The sequence below is a fragment of the Aphelocoma coerulescens genome, chromosome 12, assembly GCF_041296385.1.
Source record: "Aphelocoma coerulescens isolate FSJ_1873_10779 chromosome 12, UR_Acoe_1.0, whole genome shotgun sequence".
Lineage (NCBI taxonomy): Eukaryota > Metazoa > Chordata > Aves > Passeriformes > Corvidae > Aphelocoma > Aphelocoma coerulescens.
In genome coordinates this window covers 10,418,917-10,444,819 of record NC_091026.1, presented here as the reverse complement: position 1 = coordinate 10,444,819, position 25,903 = coordinate 10,418,917, and the positions used below count along the sequence as shown (strand labels likewise).

General features: G+C 41.0%; 1 protein-coding gene across 5 annotated transcripts in view; it reads right to left on the bottom strand.

The window, feature by feature from the left end:
- CHCHD6 (coiled-coil-helix-coiled-coil-helix domain containing 6) overlaps positions 1–25,903 on the bottom strand; it is a 110,248-nt gene that overhangs the window by 80,816 nt on the left and 3,529 nt on the right. For 4 of the 5 annotated variants that reach the window (XR_011154879.1, XR_011154881.1, XR_011154880.1 and 1 more), the window contains exon 4: positions 25,063–25,189. Coding sequence is in view for 2 of the 5 variants with exons in the window: in XM_069028411.1 (XP_068884512.1) it covers positions 25,063–25,189 (127 nt within the window). In the remaining 3 variants the exon portion in view is untranslated. Of the gene's footprint in view, positions 1–2,325; positions 3,137–3,479; positions 3,586–25,062; positions 25,190–25,903 lie in introns of those variants that run through there. The other variant, XM_069028412.1, reaches the window with a different exon arrangement.

Below are 25,903 nucleotides of genomic sequence, written 5' to 3'. Positions count from 1 at the left end.
CAATCAAGATATTCCTCCTAACTGTATCAGAAGCAAAAGGTTACTGAAACAGGATCTCAGGCCATCCCAGCAACCTCTGTCCTAGGGATTCATACAGGCACTCGGAGAAGATGCTGGCTGGATATGGGAACTATGTGAGTAATACATCTGTGCTTCTGAAAATTTCACATCTGAGCATTCATTATTCAGGCAGGGGATGCCTTCCCACATACGTATCAACAGTCCAACTTCCAATGGAATCAAGAAGACAGCACCAAATTAGTATTTCACTCATAAGGGCAATTCCCTGCAACTTTTCCCAGATCCATACACTACATCACCCTTACACATCATGCACACCACTCAAGTCTGTCACAGTCTGGGGAAATGTAAAAATGGCAGTGAACAATCAAAATGCAGTTCTGCAATTGGTGGGGAGGGAGGAAGGGATCAGCACAGGGCAGCGACCTTTGGAAGGACAATGCCTTTGCAACCTGACTGGAACCAGCTTCCCCCTAAAGTCCATTTCCTTGCCATAGTCAATAACTTTGTCACAGAACAGATTTCACTGCAGTGTGACCAATGACTCAGGAATCCAGACTACCAGCTTGGTAGAGATCTCCTACTTAAGAACTCCACACAAAGTATTTTTAGGGGCACTGCCAGCTTTGGGAGTGGAAGATAGAGTGGGAGATGCGAGAAATGAGAGGCAGCAGGTGCCCAAAACCCAAGACAGCTGTTGGCAACAACTTTTGCACTCATATCAGTATCTGAAGAGCTCTGCAGCATATATTCCAACATCTTGATGACCAGACTTCATCACTGAATGAGCAAACAGTCATTTCTTCTTAAAGCAATAATCCAGCTCTAAATTTATCATGGTCCACAATGATAGGAATTCAAGTATTTAAAGAATATATCTAGACATTCAGTATCCACTCCAGACTCTTCAACTCTTCCAGTTTAGTGAAAAATTGAAGCAGTATCAATATTAAATGCAATGAGAGTCTGAGATGTAACCAACTGACAATGGAGAGGGAGAAGGAAGAGACTGAACAGCAACCAATTCTGAGGAAAGGCTGTGATGAAATTGCTTAACTCTGATGTATACAGACCATACACAATTCTGCAAATATTAAGATGGGAAGCAGCCAAAAAAACCTGTGCCCTTCTATGATTCAGGGACAACTGCATCCTAATACGTATGGCACTGCTACAAATAGGTTTGCAATGCTGACCATTGATGGTTTTCATTTAAAACAAAATTAAGAGAAACCTACTTTATAACATCCAAAGTAAACCATCTGCTTTCATTGCTTGCTTTAGTACTCCAGCCCATTTCCACATTCTCCTCTTCCCATCACCACTTCTATACATGCATACATACAGTTTTCATTTTGTAGGCTGCCAACAGACAAGGCATTCAATGGTTTTAGAAATCTTGCAGAGTGTAGGTTCTCTACAGATGTATGCTCAAGATGCTTATTTCTCATAGCAGGTGAGTCAACAGCTCACCCTAAATTTTTACCTTCTTGCTTAAATTCCTACTCCGCCTATTAGACTTAAGAATCTCAACTCCTTGACCAATTTAGAACAAGAAAAACAAACCAACAACCAAAACTTCAAGAAAGGGCATAATGAAATTCTGTATTAATTATGACTTTCTATCCCAGAACATATTTCAGACCCTACTGAGTCAATGAGGTATTTCTCGTAAAGCTAGAAACAAAGGCCACTCAACTCTTCTTGGATTATTTCTAGCTCATAATCATTAATGCAGACTCCCACTACACTAGCCTAAGGGTGGCATATGGCTTTCTAGGGATAGGACAGACGGGGGGAAATAACAGTTATGCATGCCTACATCCCAATCTCATTGCTGTGCCTGCATATGGGGACAGAGCTCTCTCTTGCCAGATTCTTAAATACCAAATATATTAGCTTCCGAGTCAAACATAGTACCTCACACACAACCACTGTTTCGAAAGAGATCAAGATGGCATTCATAACCAACCCATGTTCCTCCAAGGAGTAAAAATCATGAACCCTGTGTGTTCAGAAGGAATTCCCTTCCCACATTTGCTCTCAGACACTACATGCAATTTTTACCTGCCTCTGAAAAAAACAGATATTTATAGGTACCAGCCAATGGATACAGGTTACCATAGTAGAAAGAACACAAATTTCCTGCCACCAGATTAGAAACCTAATTTTTTTTTAATTTAAAAGTTATTATCTCAAATACTACACAGTTTAAAAGAAATGCAGTTGACTTTGGGGCTGCTTTTTAATACAGAGACTATCTTAATTACATACTTGAGTAAGAAAATTCTTGAAAGCTTTCAGCCATGGTCATGCATCCTCTGTCTGTCTATGAAATTCTTTGGCAGGTGGAGAATCAGGTGCACTTTCAAACAACACAGCTTGTTTTTACCCCTTTGACAGCCTTGTAAATTTTCCTCTTTTGCCTGCTCTTTCATCCCAGACGTACACAAAGCACACTTTACACAGCCTTGCAGGGTCACTATCATTCTGGGGGCAGATTCCAGGCTATCAACTTGCCAAGATGCATGTGGGAAAGACACGCAGTAATTAACATTCAGTATAAATCATGTGGATTCCAAAGCCTTACTGAAAGGACCACACAAAGCATAGGGGACTCAAAATAAATGGTCTAGGGTAGTACACATACATAATCATACTTGTAGTAAGGCGTTACCTATGAAGTAAAAACACATGGAAAGAATAATCAGAGACTGCCCAGGAAATGAAAAGCATAGAAGTGAGGAACTTGATCTCAATCTCCCTCATTTTCTCCAATCAATTAAGACACACAGGCAGCATGCACTAGATTTCCCTACAACCAATTCTGAAAACCTACCTTGATCTTCACCTGCAGCATTCCCTATATCCTAGGCCACAGTCAGTGTTATGAAAAGGCTGCCAATTAAGTTGTGGTTTTGAGCTACAGACAAAATGTCCACTAGAGACTCTGATTCTTGCTTCCAAAGCCCTTGCAACCCACTGTGTGTTTTAGGAAGAGAATATACTGGCTCTCAAATGCACGCACTCTTGGCTCCTCTCAAGGCTGCGATAAGAGAAAACGCTGCAAGGTTGCATCTTTTAATGAAGTCCGAGTATATCATAATGAAATCATCTGCAAAAAGAAGAGTGTAGATTCAGCAACAACAAGGATTTCAGGCTATTGTAAAACTGCATTCTTTATTTTTACATTGCAATCTCTAGGGCATGATTGTATCAAGAGCAACTCACAAATCTATGCCACTGCCAGCAAAATTTTGATTTCCATTTGATAGGACAATTTGCAAAGAGCAGTTTTCCCACTGTGCAAGTGCTTAATGTTTCTAAAAACTACAAGAATTCAAAGCTGATTCAATGACCATTTACTGGGCAGTGCAAGACACTCTTGTTTAAGGCAGATGGCTTGGAAAATTCAGGGTGGGGGGAGAGCATTCTCTCTTTCTATGAAGGAGCAGTACCTGGAAGTCTATCAACAAGGATCACAAACCAGGTCTTGCTGTTGTCGAGAAGAAGGTGGCAGAGACTGGGTGCAGCAGGAAGAGTTAAACAGCTTGAGAAACTTCCCTTAGGAAAAGAAAACATTTTGTTGTCAGTGAAGCTCCTGAAGCTCAAAAACAACGTTGCATGCTGAGGAACCAGAGAAGTATTTATTTCTGGACCTTTTAATCAAAAGCAAGAAGCTTGAAATTTAGCTTTAAAATAGGGTATGCTCTAAATATAGCAGTCAGATGACCTGAGAGAGCCAAGACTCATGCTTCATGAGTTTGCAGATTTAAAGAGTCAATCCAACACAGTATCATAGAACCCTAAAGACAGATTGCTATATTTATTGTAGCAGATACTATTTACAAACATATCTCCACTCTGTTTGCTCTGTAATTATAGTTGGGGCACATACAATCATTTATTTTCTGTATCCTCCTTTTGAATACTACACCTCCAAAGTCAGTGAAAGTAATTTTAAGAACCTGTTGACTGATTTATTGATCAAATAAGTTGACCAGTGCAATAGACTGGAAATAACCAGACAGGAAAATGATCTGATAAATATTCCTGGAGACTAGTCACTATAGGCACTGGAAGTCAGCAGAAAAGAAACCCTCAAAGGCAGGCTCAGGCTCAGATTTTTAGAATCTGTATTAACAGTTAGGCCTAAAGCTTCATTCCCTATGCAGGCCTGCTTGGTCAAGTGCACTCCCCAGCCAAGTGTTTGAGATAACTCTGCAGAATCCAGTGTTAGCTATCAAATTCAGCAGAAGCAATTGGCCAAAGTGCAGGTCCTATTACCAGAAACAATGTGAGAAGAAGGGGGGGAGAGGGGGGTCTTATACATGGTTTTAATCAGGAAGCAGATACTTCTCTCTGACCAAGGGCATGAAAGAAACCCAGGCAGAGGATCATCATCCACAGACAGCTTCCAGTGCTGGCAGCTGTTTTCTGGTGATTCTGTGGTCAGACTTCACCAAAGCTTTCACTGAGCTCCAACTGCAAGAAGCAGATCATGCCCCTGGCTGGCACTGAAAACCACAAACTCATCTATCAAGTATTCACTGAGATGGCCTATTTTTTTTTCCTGTGCATTTAATTGCAATTTAATGAGGTTTTCAAAGAAACATGTTGGCAGCTTATCATAAAACTAAGCTGAACACATCTTGTACTCCTTTTACACTGTCCACTCAGTTGTGTGAAGAACTGTCATCCAACTCAAGCAAGAGGCAAATTAGGCATTAACTCCATTGAATAGGAGTGGTTTCCTATAAGGAAGAGGAAAGGCACACTAACAAAGCACGAGGCAAAGAAAAAGCTTTCACTACCACTATTATTTGTACAATATTTTAGATAATCTTTTGGCACTGTGGTTTTGGGGAGTCTACATATATCCCCAGGACAAAGGAATTAAATGTCCATGGATGTCAATAGCTTATTCCACAAGCATAAAATTCTAGCAGGAAAAATACACATTCAGGTTCAGCCAAAATAAATTAGCCAGATCAAATTCACAATCTCTCATAACCTCTCAACATTTCTGAAAATAAATGCCACACTTAGCAAAACAACCTTTAAAATAAAAACCTTAAAATGTCTATTTATCTCAGAATATTATCCTTCCTGCCTGTCATATATTATATATTACATACATATAAAATCAAAAGAAAAATCCACTCAAAGAAACCAACACTCTAATGCTCCCTTTTCCATTTAATGTTGGTTATACACACCCACAGAGATCTTAAAACATTTTAAAGGATCAAGCTCTCCTTCTCATTAGTACCACCATCACGTTGTTCTGAACTGTGGACATATAACCTTTTGCACCTTTTCACTCTATTGAATCAATCTCCCCTGGCAACTTCTGGTGTGGCACTCTGCTCCTCCTGCCTCCGGCTCCTCTTGCCTCACTAATTCTGTGTTCAGAACTGTGAAGCACAAAATTAGACGTTTCAAATTAAGCAAGGAGAGAGAATGAGAGAACCTTATTAAATCAACATTAGCATCAGAGTGTCTTTAAAAGAGAAACTCAATTGCAAAATATTACTTGTCTCTGTAAAGCTCTTTACATTGACACAAATGAGACAGGCAGCAGCTGAAGTCACCATCCTCCATCCCTACCTTCCTCCTCATGCCGGTCACAGAGCTCGAGCTGTAAGTGCAGGATCCTTTTCAGACCACAACCCCCAAGGAAGAAAAGCCTACCTTGAACTCACAAACACTGAAATTGCCAAGTAAAAAGGACAAGGTCTACTAACATGATGTTGGGGAAGAAACATGCACACACTAAGTAGGGTACCAACACACAAAAGCAGACTGCCTTCTCCTCCCAACCTTTCCACAACACTGGTTGATCTCTCAAGTCACAGTACAAGTTACAGCCAAATCTTTCTCTCTTACAAGACAAAGAGCCATTGCAAGTTTTAGTTTCCATTCTCAGTCCCCAAAAATTGAAACTACTGACATGATGGTGATAATCAGACCATTCTTCTCCAAAACACCTTAACTTTCTGAATGCAAACCTCTAGTTGCTGACCTGATATGCTTAAACTCTTTTTCAAGATAAATCACTGGAGTATCATACCATTCCCCTGTGAGGGATAATTAGACATATTGTTAAAGACAGAAATCACCTCTAATCCTGCACAGTCTTTAAACATGACTTTTCCTTGGCACTTCTTGAAGAAGAGTTGATATTTGCACCTTGTGTCAACAGAAGGAGTGTACACACCTCATACCATTGAGCGGCAGGCTTCGGACTTGTCTGCCAGGTGCCACCTAAAACAGAGAGTGTCTTGGCAGTGTCTTGTAGGGAGGGTTTGCAATGTGTGCTGCTACAGTCCTACAGAAACAAATCCTACTGAAACAATTTAAGAACAAAAAATATGTATTTCAGAACTACTTCAATTAATTAAAATCAGTGTTCAGAGTCCCCATTTAGCTAGGGAATATTATCCTAAGGACAAGCAACATGAAACTAAAGCTCAATTCCTGATAATGAAACAAAGCTTTCAAAGCATTTTTGGGGAAAACAGACACTACCCAAACAGAAATAGAGGTTGAAGCTTTTGATTTCTCTACTCCTACAATGCAATGGAAACGTCTGTATCAGCCAGGCATTACCGAAAACTCTGCATTTTCCCAACAGGTTACTAAGGGCAGACTCTGTACCAGTAAATGGCAGTTTGGGAAGCCAGGGGTGCTGGCAGTTCTGACACCTCTTCAGAGCGGTGATGAAAATGATCACTTCCTCATGTGACAGCCATGCTTAGATGCCGTCAGCTAAGCACTGGACAAAGAAGTTCCTACACCAGGGTAAAGACAAAGTGCACCAGGGAAACAGGAAGGAAGATAAAAATAACACCCACAAGAACTAGTGACAAAAAGCTAACTTGGTTGTGAAAGCGCTGTCTATTCAACATCCTGGTTTCATAAAACAAAATGCTTCATTTTCACCTCAAAGGGCAACAGTAGCCATACAAGATTGCTTGGAGCCTTCCAAAATGAAAGGGTCAGATGAAAACAAGTGATTTACCATTAAATTATAAAAGCTGAAGAATGGGGCAAACAGAAAAGCCAGAGTGAAGCACTGAACCTGTTGTCCTAGGCCTGCTCTTGTTACCAGCCGACCCAGGCTGGTAACAAGTCTTTACCAAAATGTACTTAACTGCCTGCTAGAGGCCTTTCTTCCAGCAAAGGACCACACCAAGCAAAAACTGAAAATATTGGTTTTTGTTCTCTGCTGCATCTAATTCTCCTCTAGCCTTTCCCTGGCAGTCTGACACAGAACTGCAAGAGCCCCCCTGTTGCCTGCAAGTCACACCCCTTGCATTTGAAGGGGTTATCACATAGTGCCTTTAATTCAGTAGGACATTAACTACAGCCATCAACTGAAGTAATTAGTTCACATTCACATGCCCAACACTTCCAGTTCTTTAATGCCTCCATTCTGAAAAATTTTCAGGAAACAATCAACTTATACAAACAACACAAAATGTAGAACTAAAAGAAGAACAAACAGGGGAGACAACTTTTGTGCCACTTCCACCATCTAATTCTGTTTCTTACAAATTGTAAGTCAGTTTAATAACTCAGCATATACCAACCCCACAAGCAAACAATGAAATAACTAGGTATTTAAAGTCGCTTATAATTGAAAACTTGGAAAAGCTTTAAATGAAAGACAAATCTTTAAAAAAAAAAAGCATAAAAAACCACTAGAGGGTTCTGAGGGGCTTTATTTTTGTTTTCTAAACACATACCACACTATTCACCTCCAAAGATCTCAGTGAAAATCAACACATGACAACACTTTTTGAGATAACTATTATTCCAAGAAAACTAAAGCACAAGCAAGATGCAACAATTTGTCCTGATTCATGCAGGAAAGACTAGACAAGATCAGGACTGATAAGAGAGACCCAAACCACAGAAGAAACCAAGATTTTCATCATCCATATATTCGAGCAGATTACTGAAAGGAAAACAGTCATGGTGTACTGATGCTTGCCTGTTAATATCCTTCCAACAGGGCACAATCAGAAAATTATCTCAAAAGATCCTAGTATAATGGAATGAATGGTTACACACATTTGAGATGAAGGGAAAGAGCTGGAGCAGCAAAAAAGCAATCCCTGTTTCATTCTGAAGTCTCTAAGGGATTCAGGAAGCAGCAGCAAGGGTGGAAAGCCATCCACCAAACCCAGGTAACTCATATTGCTTGCAGTAATTAACTCACTCTGGGTGTCACCCTGCCACCTTCTACTGTCAGTGTGGAAAATCCAGTGTAAGCACTGAGAGGATTCTGAAGAAGGGAACAGAAAGACTGGAAAAGAAGATGCAAGACAGATACAAAGCAAAGCTAAGAGTCACAGCAGCCTTTCTTTTCAGTAATAACTACTGGCTGCAGCACTTACCCACTTCTGAGACATCAGTAAAATGGACCCGTCTCATCAGCGCTCACTTTTTCAAGCAGCAAATCCAGAATTAATATTCACGGGTTCTGTGACTGACATAATTGCAATTTAAAAAGGGCAATTAATCATCAGCCACACTGGTGGCTGACTTGCCAGGCTGGGATCTTTTCTCTCCACACCTGCCAACAAACTCACAGGAGGCAGAAGCATCACGTGTGCACAAAGCCAAGAAGTGCTGTGCCCCCTCTTACCCCAACCCCAGGCTTATGGGGTTTGTTACTATTTTTTCTCCCATGCGTGCCCCATTGGGATGATTTGCCCACCCTTTTCTGCAGCAGTCCCCCTACAATGACCAACCAATCTCCCTTGCCACGTGGATAAAGCTCTTTCCACGTTGCATCTCACTCATGTCAGCCAAGAGTGAGGCAATGGAACTCCATCATCTCCATCATGAAGTTCTCCTCATCTCCCTGTTCTCCTCTGTATCTTTGCATAAACTAAATTTATTTTTTTAAGAGTGACATCTTATCCCATTCTTACTTGGAGAGTGAGTTACAAAGGTGAGAGCACAGCTCCAGAGAATCAGATAACATAGGCAGATGATGGAAACATCAAACCAAGCAAGTGGATTTTATCAGATGAGTCAGAAAAGCCACTAAGTCAGGGTTTACTTCCGTGCTCCTATGGAAAGATCTTCAGGCAAGTTGTAAACAAAACCAAAAACCCAACAACTGTTCTGGATATGAGTTCTGTCACTTTAAATTCTTTCTTTCTGTGTCAGCACCCATGGCCTGATGTGAAAGGTATTTGAACCAATAGCATTTAGAGAAGACACATTTGGAAATTTGTCAATCATGTTCAGGTTCCCAGAAAGGAAGGTCCAAGACTAAATTACTGTAGGGTGAGTATATAACCTATTTAGGAAGTACAGTTCTTCCTGAGAGGACAAAAGCCAAACTGACCACCATATTGTGCCAGTCTACTTATCTGAGAGGTACATAAACCACTAGAGTGGTAAGTGCCACAGAAAACAAGTATGAGACTGAGGGTAAGATTTAGAGCTTAGCAAGCTGCGAGGTCTTCAAGTGACATACTTAACACTAAGTCCCTTGGGCCAGAGCAAATATACCACATACTTCTAGGCCAAAGGAATCTTGCTCAAACAGGTGCCACTGCTGCCAGCCAGGTGCAGTAGAGACTGAGGATGCATGTTGTAACACAAGCTGTATAGGCCTCCCTTCCTCATTCCTGACAGTCAGCAACCAAAAATTGCCTTCATCATAACAATACAAAGGAAAAAAATTCAAGGCTTTTGTATGTGAAAAAATGTAATTTCAATCCTAAGCATTCAGTCAGGATATAAGCTGGAGCACAATTACATACTGCACATCTTGGCCAGAGTGCCAAGCAAAGGTGGTTGGCAGAACATCTCTGCCAGCAGATAACACCAACAAATGGCCTCATTTCCATCTATTGTAAGATAATACATACGTTTTGCTTCCTCATACCATCCTCATTTCTATCAGGTCCCTCTCAAGATTTGCTCTCTTTTTGACACAGGCTCCAGGTGTTCTTCATCCACAAACCTCAGCGCATCATTGCAAGTTAAATGAGGTGTCTCCAACCCAGTTCTCCCAGCTTTGTGAAACTAGAGAAGCACAATTATGAGCCCCCTCCGGCTTTTTCTGCCTTCATTTTGCAAGGGTTTAGAAATCTTTTATAGATTACTTTATTCCCAAACAGACCTTTACCTTTCAATGACACAAGTATCAAACTGCCCACATAACCTCTACTCAGATCAGGCTGACCTTGTCCTCTCCTTTGACAAAATCACTCCTTAACAAACAAGTGTGTGGCGTTAAGAAACAGCAGGTATTTCACTCAAGTATGCATCTTCTCCCAATTCAGGAGTAAATACCCTGAATCTCTGTTATATTTCCTCACAATGACTGGCTGGATCAATAATTTTTACTGGGCTCTTCTGCACTCTGAGAGGGTGTTTATCAAAAAGAGTCAGTAACAAAGCAGGGAAGAGGAGGGGAAAAAAAAATACAAACAATCTTCCTTAAACACAAACAGGGCTCTCAGGCTGCTGCCCAGGATCAGTGATGTTTCATTTCTTGCACTTCTTCAAAAGAAAAACAAATACTTATGCTTCCAAATTTTCCTAACACCTATAAGCTTGATGCCTCCAATCAGCACTTGCTCACATCTTTATCTTCAAGCCAGTATTATGAAGCTTTGATAAGCTTCATCCTTCCCAACGTCTCTCACTCCACATGGATAAAAACCACTAATAGAAAACCAAAATCCTTGCCCCTTCTATTGCCTACATTTAGCAATCAGCAACTGTCTGAGTATTGTGAGAGCCAAAGCACTGCCGTGTATTACACACTTATCTCTGCAAAACCACCCTGCACAAGTGACAACTTCCAGGCAGGGGGGAGGGGGAGTTGTGCAGCTTTGTGATAATTAAAGCATAGACGAGTGTCACTGCTGTAGATAATTATGCATTAGCAGTGAAATTACTTAATGGAATGAAATAAACTAAGCCAAATGCCTTGTTTTAAAGGGAATTTAGGGTCTGCAAAAGGTGTCCAACTGACAGCCCAGGAGAATGAGAATGACAGTTCTCCATCCTTCACAGAAACCACACAACCCCAGCACAGCCTGGCAGGCTTCCACCTCCACCCAGGTAAAAGGGGAGCAGAGGAGAAGCTAAGGAAAATTTCAACCTTGCCAGTCAGTCAGGCTCTGATCTCTCTGATGAGCACCCACACAGAGACCAGGCAGTCACTAAGCAGAGAGGAACAACTGACTGGAGTAATTTCCTAGCTCTGACAAAATGGGTTAGTTCAAACCACAGCCCAACCCCACCAGCACCCATCAGAAAAAAGAAATTAATCAGTGTCAGTACAGACAAGACTCCAACCAACAACAGAAACAACAGGATAAGTAGGTACATGGCCCCCAGTAAAACCACCTCCTCCAACCAAACCCACAAGGCCTTTCTCCATCCGCTCCTCTCGCCTCACCAACTGCCCACCTACACACAGCTCCCACCACTGGTCTCATCTAGATGGCTTCAACAGCCTCCTCCTGCTTATTAAAACAAGGACTCTCAAGGTCAGTCAGAATTTATAATGCAGCCATTTCATCTTTTGTGCTTCCCTGGCTACATTCCTTCCTAAAAGATGCTGAACATTGGAGATTCTGCTGGGTCTGAAAGCCCTGCCAACACCAGGGCCAATTAGGAGTTTCAGGATGATGCATATTAAAGTTATTATGGGAGGCAGTTATGCAGCCAGAATAACTCTTAACTGAACCTTTAAGTGGTTTTTATAACTTGTTTCTCCTTCTTGAAAACAGATGAAAAGATACAAATCTCCTGCCTAAGAATCTGCAGGAATTCCAGACAACCACCAGCTTCTCTCTCAAGAGAAGATTGTGTGCTAAAACCAATAACTCATTTCAGCCAAGGCCAGCTAGATCATCTTCATGTTTTAAGCTCCAAATTACTCAAATCAGTCAGAAACTTCGCATATCACTGAAGACTGACCTGAAATACTACCTTTACAAAAGCACTGCAGATACATTTCAAACTTTCACTGAGAGAAACTCCTTTTTTTTTTCACTATGGGCCTTCTCAGTGTACACAGACTGACTGCAGATAGTCAAAGCCAAAGAGACATAGATGTAATAGGAATTTTTTACAGAGCAGGCTTTGGAAGGCAGTATCTCATTAGAAGGCCAGGGTGTAGGTCAAATCAGGGAATCCTAAAGAGGATCTGAGGAATGTAGGCAGCAATCTCCCTTTTGATAGCACACATGAGATGTCATTAGGACAGCAGCTGCCACTTTCTTCAACCACTTCCAAAACTAAACTTGCCCTCAACAGCTGTTATCTACCCCTTCAAGAAACACTACTAGAAACCAACTAGAGAGCTTAAGAACAAAGAGAAATCCAAGGTGGCTGAGGATATACCACACCATTTGTGTGAAAACCTGCACTGTCTTCACAACAAACTTGTCCTCCCCTCTGCAGCATGAACATGCAGCAATATCACAAGTTCTAGATCTGTGCATTAAGCAGGAAAGCGAGCCCCAAGCAGCATGGTCAGAAAATAAAGGCAGAAGCAGTTTGTAAATTACGTCAGCACACAGTGGCCTCACAACTCCAAATGATGACAGACAAGGGGCAATGTTTTTAAAATGAAAGAGGGCAGGTTTAGATTAGCTGTTAGGGAGAAATTCATTACTCAGAGGGTGATGAAGCACTGCAACAACAGGTTGTCCAGAGAAGCTGTGGATGCCCCATTCTTGGAAGCATTCAAGGCCAGGTTGGATGGGGCCCTGAGCAACCTGATAAGGAGAATGGCATTCCTGCCCATGGAAGGACGGTTGGAATTAGATGATCCTTAGGGTCCTTTCCAGTCCAAACCACTCTGTGATTCTACAGTTTCTGTGGAAAGCGATGAACTTCAAAAACTTAGTGTAAACTCATCCTGAAAAATATTATGGTAACTCCTGGAGAACCTAGAGTCAAAACAAAAACAAATAAGCAAAAACTTTGAGACACTTCATTGGTATGCAAGCAATTTGAGGGCTCAGCAGCTCCCGCTCCACCCCTGGAAAGGAGCCTTCATGGGTGTCCCTTCAGTGCCACCTTCAGGTAATATTCACTGCTGCTTTCCAAGTGCTCTCGACGCTGCTGGAAAAAAGTATGAACTCAGCGAAGGCATCATCGCTGGCAGGCAACCGAGATGCACATTAAAAACATTTTAGTTCCAAAATAAGGGTATTACAACAAGAATCACATCCCAAAGAACTGCGGAGCAGAGCACAAAGTCTGCAAGATCAATACACAGAGCAGCTGCTGGACTTAGCAGTGGGTTTGACCCCAAATAAGAAAGATAATTCATCTCCTAGATTCTGCATGAGGCAGGTGATAGATTTTCCCAGATCCTACATTCAAAGAGATTACTAATGAGGATATGCTGTTTATGGATTGTTTATCAGACTCCCTTTGCACTACCACATTTTAAAGGCTCACTTGAAAAGCCAAAAAACACCCTCCCTCAAAAATAATTATAGAAATCAAGCTATCAAAACTGCTTTGCTAATGAAAGCAGAAAGTTTCATAAGAATTCAGAATCAGTAATGAAGTGAAAAACAATGTATGGGTCAAAAAAGACATTCTAATATCATTTATTTATTTACACATGCACCTGTACAAGATGTACCTTAAGCTTCTGGACAGTGTGTTGACTTACCAGTAGATGACATGAATTATCAAGGAGGAAACTTAGCTCCCAATCACTCTGCATCACAGCTCTTAAAATAGGCAGATGACTCTATGAGCTGCACAGTGAGGCCTAACCAAGCTCAACAGCAACATCTGCTGGGCAACGAGCAACTAGAAGAAACTAGGCTGATCACATGAAAGTTTTACCCCTTTTTATAAACATGTGAACTTTTGCTACAGCTTTAGAATGCCCAGTAAGATACATTTCTTGTACAAAAAGTAGATGTAACTTCTAAACAGATATGCAAACAACAAGCTAAAATTTTTCCTAAGCTTGCATATGGATGTGGTCAGAAAAACCTATTACCTACAATGGTAATGACCTGCTCACCAAGATACTTCCCAGTAAAACACTGAAATTATGGGGGATTAAAATTCCTCTATGCTCGAGGAAATCTCTTCTGTCTAGCTGGTTCAATCACACCTGAAGAACACCCATGGTACACCTTGAGCTACTTTCTTTCCTAAGGGAGCAACCTGCACTTGCAAGGCCTGAGGCAGGGAAATACTTATCAACCACATTAGTTCCATCCATACAGAGGAGAATGGCAGCTAAGACCATTAGAGCTCCTCTGCCTCCAGGTATCTTACTATATTCCTTATTAAGCTCAAAAAAGCCTGCTATGGAAGGATGACATTGGAGCAGAAGCACAGCTAATGGTCCCCACTTAATCTGGGCACAAACTGACACTCCACCTAGATTAATTACAATGAAAACTGATTTTTACACCAGATGCATGAAATTTGATGGAGTACTTCTAAACTAGTCTAAAAAAAAAAAGAAAATGCAAATGGTTGGCAACAGCTTCAAGGTTGCATTTAGACATTCAGCATGATTTGGAACAAGGGCAGTGACCTGAGAGGTGGCTTCTGAACAGCCATCAGATAGGAAAGGGAGTTGATGCATCCCACTTCTATTCCCAGAAAAGGAATGGTATCAAATTCTTACTTGACCAGGGAACCACCTCTTTTTGCAGATCACTGTTTAACAGGAAATCACAGGCAAGCAGGTTTTTAACAGAACTGTATGATAACCTTCAGCAACACAAAGCTTTGAAAAATTACACTGCAAAATGCTGAGTCTTGAAGAGGAAACAGCACAGCATCTGGGGAGATAACTTTTTAAATGATAGAAAACTATAGGCTGGACTGATGTTCATTATCTTTAAAATTGTGGCTGGCTTTGCAATTTAAAGCTCTCATGCTTTTTCAAGTTTTGTACTTGAAACAAAATTCTTTTACACTGAAAAATTAGGGGAAACGGTTTAAGAAACATGCAAGCTTATTTTCAGCTGATATAGTGATTACTGCTGTTATTGTTATTGCTTTGTGGGGAGTTTTTTTTCTGATTTGGGTTTTTTTCAGGGTGCTGCTTTGTGTGGTTTGTTGTTTTTGAGGGTTTGGTCGGTTTGGTATTTTTTAACATTTTTATTTCCAATCTCCCTTTTTCCACATTTAGCTGTTAAACTAGGAAAGCATATCATATGAAAACACAAAAATGAGTGATTTCTCAGGTCCTCAGCTGGGAAGGGAACAGCTTTTGTAAAGAACCTTTTGTGTATTGGGAGTTCGGAAGCCGGGGGGGAGGGGGGGGGGCAGTCAGAGTTTCAGCTTGACAGTGCCAATTACAGCTATAGCAAGATGAACCAAGGAACAAATCCATTCTGCTCAGAGGACAGAGAGAAGGGAGAAGAAGAGATGTGAACCTGTATGTTTGAAAAAATAAAGGGGCTTGAAATCATCTGCCAGACAGTGAACCACTTTTTCCATGGCAAAAGCATTAGGCTGAAGATGCAGTGAATGTACATGGCAAGCTCAGTCCTAACTGGAAGAGCACTGATTATTTAACAAATGTATCCTTAGTCTAATGTTCTATTCAAGTAAGTATTAAACTTTTCTTAAGCTTTTTTCTTTTGGACAGTAATTATACATAGCCCTGCTCAGTCTGTTTGATCAATTTTTACTTGATTCCTACTGTATCATCCTTCAAGTTTGCCCATTATCACAAAATCTTCAAGGCTAAAAAGTCTCTAAACCCCCAATGTAATGCACAGGCAGGAAAAAGAAATCCAGCTAACTCTAATTCCTTCCCTCCCTTACAAGTTGCAGGTGTTCTATTTTCATTGTCTAAAAATCAAAGTCATCAGCTCATTTCCTTTCCCTTAGTACAGTCCCTTTTAAGAAGCTACTTTCCATCATGTTTTACTCAGCACTAATAAATAATATAGATAATTGCAGATGGTCATAGCAAACAAGCAGAGAAAGTATACAGATACAGTACAAAGGAAACAATAAAAATTCTGATGTGCTCCAAAAGCAAAAAGAATTCCTGGCAAATAGAAGCAGCTGCATCCAGGTCATTTTTTTAGTTGATGTACGGCAACCAGAGAGCCAAAAATAATACAGGGACAGACTTTAGACAAAGCTACACAAGGGTGCTGGCAGCTCAGCTCCCTCTGCAGCAACACATTTCCTCCCTCATCCTCATGTGCAAAACACAGCTATTTCTTCCCCAAAAATTTGCATTAGGAAGGAGGAATACTGGTCATAGAAAGGTTTAGAACTGCTGAAACTCCAAAACAGATAAGCAGAGTTCAATTAGGAGGATATTATGCTGACAATAATAAGGAACTCTGGGAGAGTCCACCCAGCCGCCCAAGAGTTAACATCACGCGTTTCTCATCAAAACCTCTTCCAAGAGGTTAAGCACACAATAGACTATCTAAAGCACAGCTAGAAAGGCTGCTTGAAATTCCACACATGTGCCTCAGCAATGTATTTCTATTAATGTCCAGTGTGTGTCAGCGTGAAGATAAGGTACCAACATCATGTCCAACCAGCCAGCTAGAGAATGGGACGCCGTGTAAAACATTGTCTGATGCTTAGAATCCCAGAGAACAGCAGCGTTTGCAATCTCAGCCGCTGCACACGTGCCTGATAACACCAACAACAAGGAGAGGCAGCAGGAGCAAACCGTCCTGCAGCTTTGGGAAAGTAAAAGATGGAGAGAGAAAGAAGGAAGCAAGCAAGGACTAAAACAAACATCAGCAAATTGGGGCAGGTTTGAGGATGCCCAACTGTAGCAGAGGGAATAAACAAACTGGAAAAAACCTCAGTGAAATTTAATCTTTGTTTCAGCTCACTTTAACTTTTCTTTAAGGTGAAAAATAAAAAGTTGTATCAGTGTTTATTTTGCTTACTCAGACCATACTATTTAGACTCAGTTTGATCTATTAGTATGATCCAACAAAGCCTTTTGTACTGGGACTTGTGGAAGATCATGAGGAAACATGATCTTGACCAGGACACACCTGCTCTGTTGGGCCTGGCTCTCGCAGCTTGAGAAGCCCACGTGTTACCATGAGCAGCTGGCGTATGGGAACCCACTGCAATACCCACCAGTTGTGCTGTTCACTGACAGGTGCTACCACACAGACACGCTCCAGCCCATCAGGAATCCTCCTATTAGCTGAACATCTTGCTAATTTAATCTGTAACTTACCTGTGCTTGAGAAAGGTAAACTGTACGTGGATGAAGGGGTGGAATGTAGAGGTTCCAAGTGGGACACCATAGGACATGGAGGAGGTGGTGATCCATGGAAGTTAGATACAGAATGGCCTTTGGGCCTGTCTTGTGCTGCTTATGGCCCCCTCAATGAGCTATAAATTAGAGCAGAATTCTACTACTCTACAGCAGTCTGAGAGCAGAATATGAACATTCAGTACTAGCTTTGCTGGACCAGCCACAGAAAAATAGCAACATACTATTCTTCTATTTCTTTATGAATTGAATATTTGTAGTTATACATAGTGGAAAATGAAGGCTAATCTTATATTTTACTTCTTAAATGATGAAATGGCTTTACAGTAACCCTAAGTCAGAACAAATGAATCGTGAAGAAGTTTCTGTGGAGCATATAAACTTGGTAGACAAAAAAAAAAAGTGTGAAATATGGGCATGGAAAATTGAAGGCAAGACAGGGGAAGTAGGCAGCACCACAGACAGCTTCAATTTGTTGCAGCTGTTGGATTTTAAAAAAGGCCAACCTTGTGATAAGGTCTCTTAGCTCAAGAGACTACAAAAATGAGAAGCTCAAGCGACCATCAGCTGCTGAAATCTGCAAAAACTCTCCAAACACAAATTAACCTTCAGTCAGGAGATAAAAGACTAGCTGCAGAAATTGGAAGTTGTTAAAAAAATGCTATAAATGTCTGACAAATCACAGCAGCAGAAGCAGGAAAATAAGTAGTACATAGGCAGAATCTTACTCTTAACCAGATAACACCTTCTCCTTCCCTCAAGGGAAGAGGAGGTTCTCTTTTGCGTTGGCTGTGTTTCCACTTTCTGCCTTTATTGTAGTGCACATTCTCTAAAATTGCTTTAGTTAAATTTAGACCTCACTGATGCTCCAGAGACCAAAAGTTATTAGCTTGTGAGAGGTAGAAGACATGTAGATCCTCACCATGCCAAGCTTAAATTTAATGCAAACCTTTCCAAAGTCCATCATTTAACACTTCAAGATTAGTTTCTATAGGGATCCCTTAAATGTTTAATGTTTTAATGGTTTCACTAAGTAATTCTTTCACTGAAGAAATATACCCACTTTTATAGTAGAAGGTAGCAGACAAAGAGGAGCCCATTTGTAGGGAAAAGGAGGGATGTTCTGGCCTGAGACTATAGAATAACAGACCACTAACTCTAAAGTCTCCACACACTAATATATTTTCTTCAGGAGAAAGTCTGGGAAAGTGTCTCAAGCTCGCACAGGAAGAATGAGTGGGATACGAGGCACAAGGACTGAAGCTATTTAAATCCCGCTGTCAATAGCTTGCAACATTTGGTTACAAAGCATTAAGACAAACCTAAAAATACATCTTTTCATTTGTATCAACATATTTAAAAGGCAGCTTTCTTCAATTAGTGAAAGAATTAGCTGTCAATTAGTAAGAGCAGTCAAAAACTGCATGGCAACTTCCAGCCCAAGATACTGCCACCCTTGCTAAGCTAGTTAGGACCTGGTTCTGCAGGCACTGAGGGCAGGTCTGGGTGTCTGACACGCAGCCCATGAATGCTCTGCAAAGAGCCAAACCAGAGCAAATCATCTTCACAAGGAGGTGCTGTCACCACAACTGGTGCCACCCACACTGTAGGTAGGAATGAAGGTTCTAGTAACTAAACGTACCACTCATCTTCTACAGAAAAGAAAAATTAATCTAAAAAAAGGTATCTTTCATGAACACATGTAGATACCTGTTGCTAACAGCTGCAACGTCAATGAAAATCAAGCTGAATGGGCTTTTTCCTAATTTTGCACTAGTATTTAAAACAAGACTCCATACTTTCAGATTTCAATCAATGTTTTCTGCCTCGCTCATAAAAAACTTCAATCAAGAAATATTTACAGAATATACAAGGCCAGGAAACACCAAATCTCATGTGTTAGCCATGTCTCCTTCCAGAACCAACCCATTTCCTACACACAGGTTTACAACTTTAGAAAGGGAACGGTTCAGCTCAGTGTGCTGCACTTTAGCTGTAGAGCTGACAGGACCAACTAAACTGTCCCTGAGGTGAGCAGTTTCCAAACCATAATGCAAAGCTCACAGAGACAATACCTTTCATCACATCAACTCAAATAAACAGGGAGGGAAAAAAAGACAAGTTTTGACAATAGAGGCCTGACCTCAAAACCAGCAATGTCACTTCACTGATGGCTCCATGCTGTCACAGTTCCAACAAACACTGTGCTACTGCTGGGCCTCATCCGGTCGCTACAGCTTGTCACAATGATAGGAGATTACACACAACAAAACCCCAGTTAATCTAGGAATGCTTACCTACGGCTAACCAGCCAGGATGAAGCTGATCCCCAGCTTATCACAAAGTAAATGAAAGCCTTAACAAACTAAATCATGTTCAGCAACCTTCCTAAAACAATCTTCAGTACTAGCTCAGCTGCATCTACAGCTGACACTGATCAACAACAGTGGGCAATTCACAGCAAAAAACCCGACAAGATTCACTTAAAGCTTCATCAATTACCAGAAATATAAAGTAAACTTTCCACAAATGGGCTGATTGGATCATTCCTCCATCCCTACAAAGTGAAAAAGAAAACATCTGTTCACTCCCTAACACCAAAATTCTCCTCCATTGTACCAATCTATGAATTGGCTGTTCACGCTGTTTTCAGCAATTTTAAGCAGTTTTACCTCCACGTTATTTGAAATGAAGAAGAAAACACACCAGTTAAAATGTCAGCAGCCCCAATATACACTAAACCAAGGGTGGAAGTGTTCAAAGTATGCCACAGCAAAGCCCAAGAGTTCAGAATGCCACATTCATAAGGTGACACCCCTATCAAAACCCACTGCTTGATCAAAGGCATTCCCAGTCACGCATTTTTCCTTCAGCCCATCTTTTCTGAATCAAGAAGAGGAGATGAGAGGCTCTGAAAAACAAAGAGATTATACCTGGGCAAGAAATCATCTGAAGGAATTCAACAGCCTATGACCAATTGTAATCAGCTACTAGAGCAACCAGAGACAAACCCATATCCTTGTATTTTCTTCCATGCCCGTAACTTGAGCCATGCTAGTCACAACAGCCCAATGCTGGAACCACCAGGAAGCAAAGGTTGCCATCCAGCAAGCCAGTGGGCAGGCATGATCAGAAACACTAGGAATAGCAAGCTGTCCATCATGGACAGCTGGATAAAGTTTCCCAGCAATTTAGGAATTCTGTGCCCAGTCTGTTTTCACACAGCAACCAGTGCTCACCAGTCTTGTCTGAAACAGCTGGTCACAGTGCAAAGTCTGTCCTACCATCACCCCACTTCTGAACTCATTCTTTCAAAGTGAGAAGGAAGACGACGACTTTTGGTCAATAACTCTGACAAAGCCATTATCCTAGGGGTATTAAATGGGGAGATAAGAACTTCAGGGCTTTGCACAAATCATATTAGTTCAATTCTCAAATCCGGGTAATGCTTCTTTTCAAAGTATTAATTTCATTTATTCTATTTGCTCTCCCTCTGTCCTGATAACACAAGTGCACATGGCCTCTAAATGAGATCCTCCTATTTTATAAGTTATAATCCTCCCTTTCTAGAGTAGTAATGAGATGTCTTCGCTTAATCGCGTTTATTTCCCCCTCCCCAGCTTCTGCTTTTATCCATTCCATTTCCACATTGATTTGTCTTAAAGATTCCAGCAAAAACCATCAAGCAGAGAGTCACTGGCTCCAATGCAAATGCTGCCACATGCTGCTCAACCTTCAGAGATTACAAAAGCAAAAAGGAGGAAAAAGAGCAGCTTGCAAAGTTTCCTTTATTGGTAGGAAGGAGGAAAAAAAAAAGAAACCCAAAAGAACTGAGAAGTTAAGAGAAGACGTTTTGATTAACTGGAAATGAAAAAGGAAAAGACTTCTGGTATAGGGGAATGGTGAGACTATTCACAACATAGTGAAGCAATTAAATAACTTGACTGACAACCTTGCAAGTTCCTCATGCTAGAAATAGAAAAGGATTTAAAGATAGCTGTGCTAATTCTTGGGTATTTCACATGACACAAGGCACGCCAGCAGCATTAGTTAAACACCCTAGGCCTTGCTCTGAAGTACTGTATATATAAATCCTTGTTGTGTTGTAAGTACCCACAGCATTAAATTATTCAAAGAGTCCAGTCAGCATCATGATCCTGCAGTGCTGTCCAAACAAACAAAACATTTTATCTCTAATACAAATTGGGGAGAATTCTTCTACAGCAGCTTAGCAGACTACTTCCATTTGAGCCAGTCCCCAGGGTTAATCAAAAAGCCATATTCACTCAAATAGGAAAGTGAATGCTGCACTATTACTTACAGAGCTGTCTTGCTTCTTAAACTAAGCTGTAAGGAGTTTTTCACAAAACCTAAGGTATCTAAAAGCTAAGTACCTTGTTCAAAGTCATTAAAAGAAAAAGAAAGATCAAGACAAAAATGTAGAACAGGACCCAGGTACTTATCTCTAAATCCCTCTTGAAACCAGTACACTTCAAGGAGAAAAAATGAGCAAAACAAAACACGCAAACCGCAATAAAATAACAGTAAATTTTAATCTGCACCCTGCCCCATAAACAATCAAGTAACTGGGCCCAGAAGCTGACAACAAGTTCCATATCAAAGGTTAATTCTAGTCCACCCTCTCTTTGTGTGCACTATATAATAACACTGAAGGGCTCATAGCAATACTTCCAATAATAAAAGTCAGTGAGTGAAAACCATAAAGAACAGATTAAATGACAAGCAACATTCAACACAATCAAAATGAAATCACTTCAAAATACAGCTATTGTACTTGGATTTATACAAGTGGTATGGTTACAGGAGAATGTTCCAGCACTGCTGCAGACAGCAGTACAAGAGAGGGCTACTAATCACTGATATATTGACATGTTAAGGGCACAGGGCAGCACAAGATCTTACTGCAAATACCAAAAAAATAAATAAACTTTCTAATTATATGTGGCATGACTTTCAATTTTTACCAAATTAAGTGCTGCTAGAAGCAAATTATTCATTTGTTATTTCTTTCATGGGAGTTGCCCCATTTTTAATCTTACTTCCCTAATAGGTCACAACAACAACAAAAGCAACCCTGGAAGTTTCTCCCTTATAAATGTAAGCAGATAATCTCCATTGCTATCTGCACCTGGATTACCACTAGGTACCTTGAATTCCACTACTATCTTCTACCTGAAAGAGAAGGCTGACACAAGACATGGATGAGCAGCTCATATCCAGTATTTGCCCCATTTGCTGGGGCTAAAAAACAGAAGAGAAGGAACACTCAAGCCCTATTCATAATAAAGGAAGATAATATGAGAAGACAAAGGACAGATGTGGTTTGAGTAGGATTGAGTCAATACAATAAGGTAACTGTGCCCAAAAGGAAACTGTAGCTGAGATAAAGCAAGTCTGATAGGGATCCCAATAATTTAAGTCTGGCCAAAGAGTTCCTGTTTAGGAAGATATCTAGAAGCTGACAAATAATAGCTCTGCCCTCATCTTTGCAAGGACAGACTAGACTATTCCATTTCTTAAGGATCGTAAATTTATGACTGATGAAGAGATAGTTAAAGAGCAATGAAATTTAACAGTTTCTCATTCTTGCACCACATTCTGGGCTAACACACTGTGGTCACTATTTATCACAAGGGGACCCTGATCAGATTTTTACAGAGCATCAAGTATGTAATATCTGGGTATGCAATACCACAGGATTAAAAGCTAATTCAGATAATAGAACACCTTTTGTATGTAAGCAGTCAGGTCTCAACTCATTTTAGAGGTGCCCTCTTTGCATTTCACAAATATTGCATGACTCTGCTAGTCACATTTCTCCAGGATTACACTCCACCTCATTGCAGGAGGGCAGGGCTCTACTTTCAGCAAAGACACATCTTTAGATTGGACAATAAATCCTCCAGCTTCTTCCCCTTGCTCTTACAGAAGCCAGTTAACTGCATTCATGAAGAGCATATTCTCTTTCTAGTGAAAAGAGAGTTAATACTGCACCTGCAGACCCAGATGTCCCTTGCAAGGGAGAAGCAGTCACCTGCCTCAGACATCACTGCTCTGAAGCTCAGCAACGATGCAACACCCCATGGTCAGGATACAATCTGCCAAGAGGGTATGTTCTGTGACACAGCAGCCACTCACAAGCTATATCCATCTAGGAGAGCAATCTCAAGACACCTACCAATCCAATCATACACAAATTTTATCATGGAGACAAAGTACAATCGAGTCCAAAACCACAAACAGACCAACTCACAGAAGACAATTTCCTTAAAGACTGTCAACCACCAAAGTGAAAATACAACCTCTTGCTCAGAACAGCAGAATTTGCAAGGGTATAGGTGGAAAATACTGTTATATACCTGCTCTATTCTCATGCTCTCCATTAGCAGCTGCTAGGGATCACTATCAGAGACGGACTACAGCTATAATGACCTTTTCTTTGAATGACTATGGCCATTCTTATATAAATTTTATTTATTCAGTCCCCAAAAATATCTTTATGTTATGACCTCCAAATGCTTCACATTTTGCCTGGGTAAGCCAGGCCTGTTAGCATTCAACATATAGAAAAAAAACCCCAAACCTCATAGAAGGATTCTTCATTTAAATCAAGCACAGACTGATTGAGCTACAGATCAGCATGGAAAAACCACAATAAAGACTATCCATACTCCAGCCTGTCCTTTCACTAAAACATCCTTTCAGTATGCACCAGGCAAAGAGAATTCTCTTGGTCTAGTTCTCTCAGTAAAGTTTTAATAGCATGGTCTAAATGAATGGGCAGTTTGATCTCACTGTGGCAAGCATGGTCTCACCTCACCATCACCCCCTGGCACCACTGCAGGTCAGGAGAAAGTGGCAGCTCCAGTGAGACTCTGCACTGCTTACAGGCAGTACACCATTGCCATAGGAATGGCAGTATGTAAAAGAAAACAATATAAAATAGTACCATGTGAATATTAAGCACCAATGACAATCCCAGTGTAGTGTAGTGATTGACAGAAGCCTTTTGGTCTACGCAGCCTCATCTCACTGTACTTCTGCCTCCAGCATTGCTCTTCTCAGCACTGGTATGACAGCAACCCAATGGGTCATCTCAACAACACCAAGGTGCCTGACTAATAGTAAGCTGCAGCAAGAAGTCCCCAAAAGTAAATCTGCCTGCTGGGCAAGAACAAATTGGTTTGGGAGCCAGTGGTGTGTACAAAAAGGGTTTATGCTTCCTAGTCCCTAAAAATCAATCCTAGACCTTCTTCAAAAGGTTACAATACTTGACAGTTTTATAACATTTCTTCTGTTATCAGATCTATAAAAGATTCAAACAAACAAAGACATTATTACTTTTTATTAATTTGTGTACAAGCACAATTATACCCTTGAAAAAAACAGAGCCAAGTCTCAGGATACATCAGGTCAGAAGAATGTGATCCTGTATATATTGAAACATTTATTTTAAACACTTGGGAGTTCAAAAGAGTTCTCTGTAGCTCGACAAGGACCCCATATACACACACCATGCTCCCTGCCACTGGTAAAGCTGCCCCCAGCACAGCCATTGTTCATGCCTTCGCAGCACTGAGTGACACGCTGCAAGTGGAGCTGGCAGCTGCACTGTGAGCCAAATGCTAAGTGATGAGTGAGGTGAGGAGTGTTTCAGCCTAAACCCAAGCTTCCAAGTTCACCACACAAGTGACATTAAATTAATCCCCTCAAGCAAAGCCATTTTAGCCTGTCCAGCAAGGAAGCATAGCAGGGGGTTTGTTACTCACCAGCTGGGCTGTTCTCTGCCTCTCCTCATTAATGCTGTTCCTTTCCTGGGCCTCACTGGCTGCTTCCCTTTCTCTTTTGGCCAGCCGGATCAACTCCTCTTGGACCAGTGCCTGTTCTTGCTCATACCTGTACGAGCACCAAAAGCAGAGGAGGTCATCAGTAGACTTGTGGCAACAGGGTCATGGCTTGTCATGGCAGACCCCTGCTTAGAGCCAAAACACAAATCCAGAATCTCTTTAACACAAAATCTGCTCACAATCCCATTATCAGTAGGAATTCCCAACAAACTTTAAATATGACCTGCAGCTTCAGTGAGGTACAACTCTGGCAACAACAGCAGACACAGCACCACATAAGCTTGTACTTCAGTTATATTTAGCTCTATTAAGTACTTAATTATCACCTGAAAAAAGTGAAAATAGGAAGCAGTTATCTAGACAAATAGATGATGGTTTGGAAAAGATCAAGGGACATACAGTGATAAAAGGAATCAGCCTGGCTGACAATGCTGCTCTTCAGCTCTTACACAGGAATGAAAAATCACACAAAATGCATGCAGCAACAGCACTAAGAGAAGCAGCCCTGAACTGAAAAAGGCTTCAAAGGGGATTCTCAGGCATTAAAACACAATCATAGAATAGAATCAAAGAATTGTTAAGGTTGGAAAAGACCAAGTCCAACCATTAACCCAACACCACCACATTCATCACTAAACCACATCCTCAAGTGCCCCATCCAAAAGCCTTTTGAACACTTCCAGGAATGGTGATTCCACCACTTCCCTGGGCAGCCTGTTCCAATGCCTAACTACTCTTTCAGTGAAGAAATTTTTCCTCATAC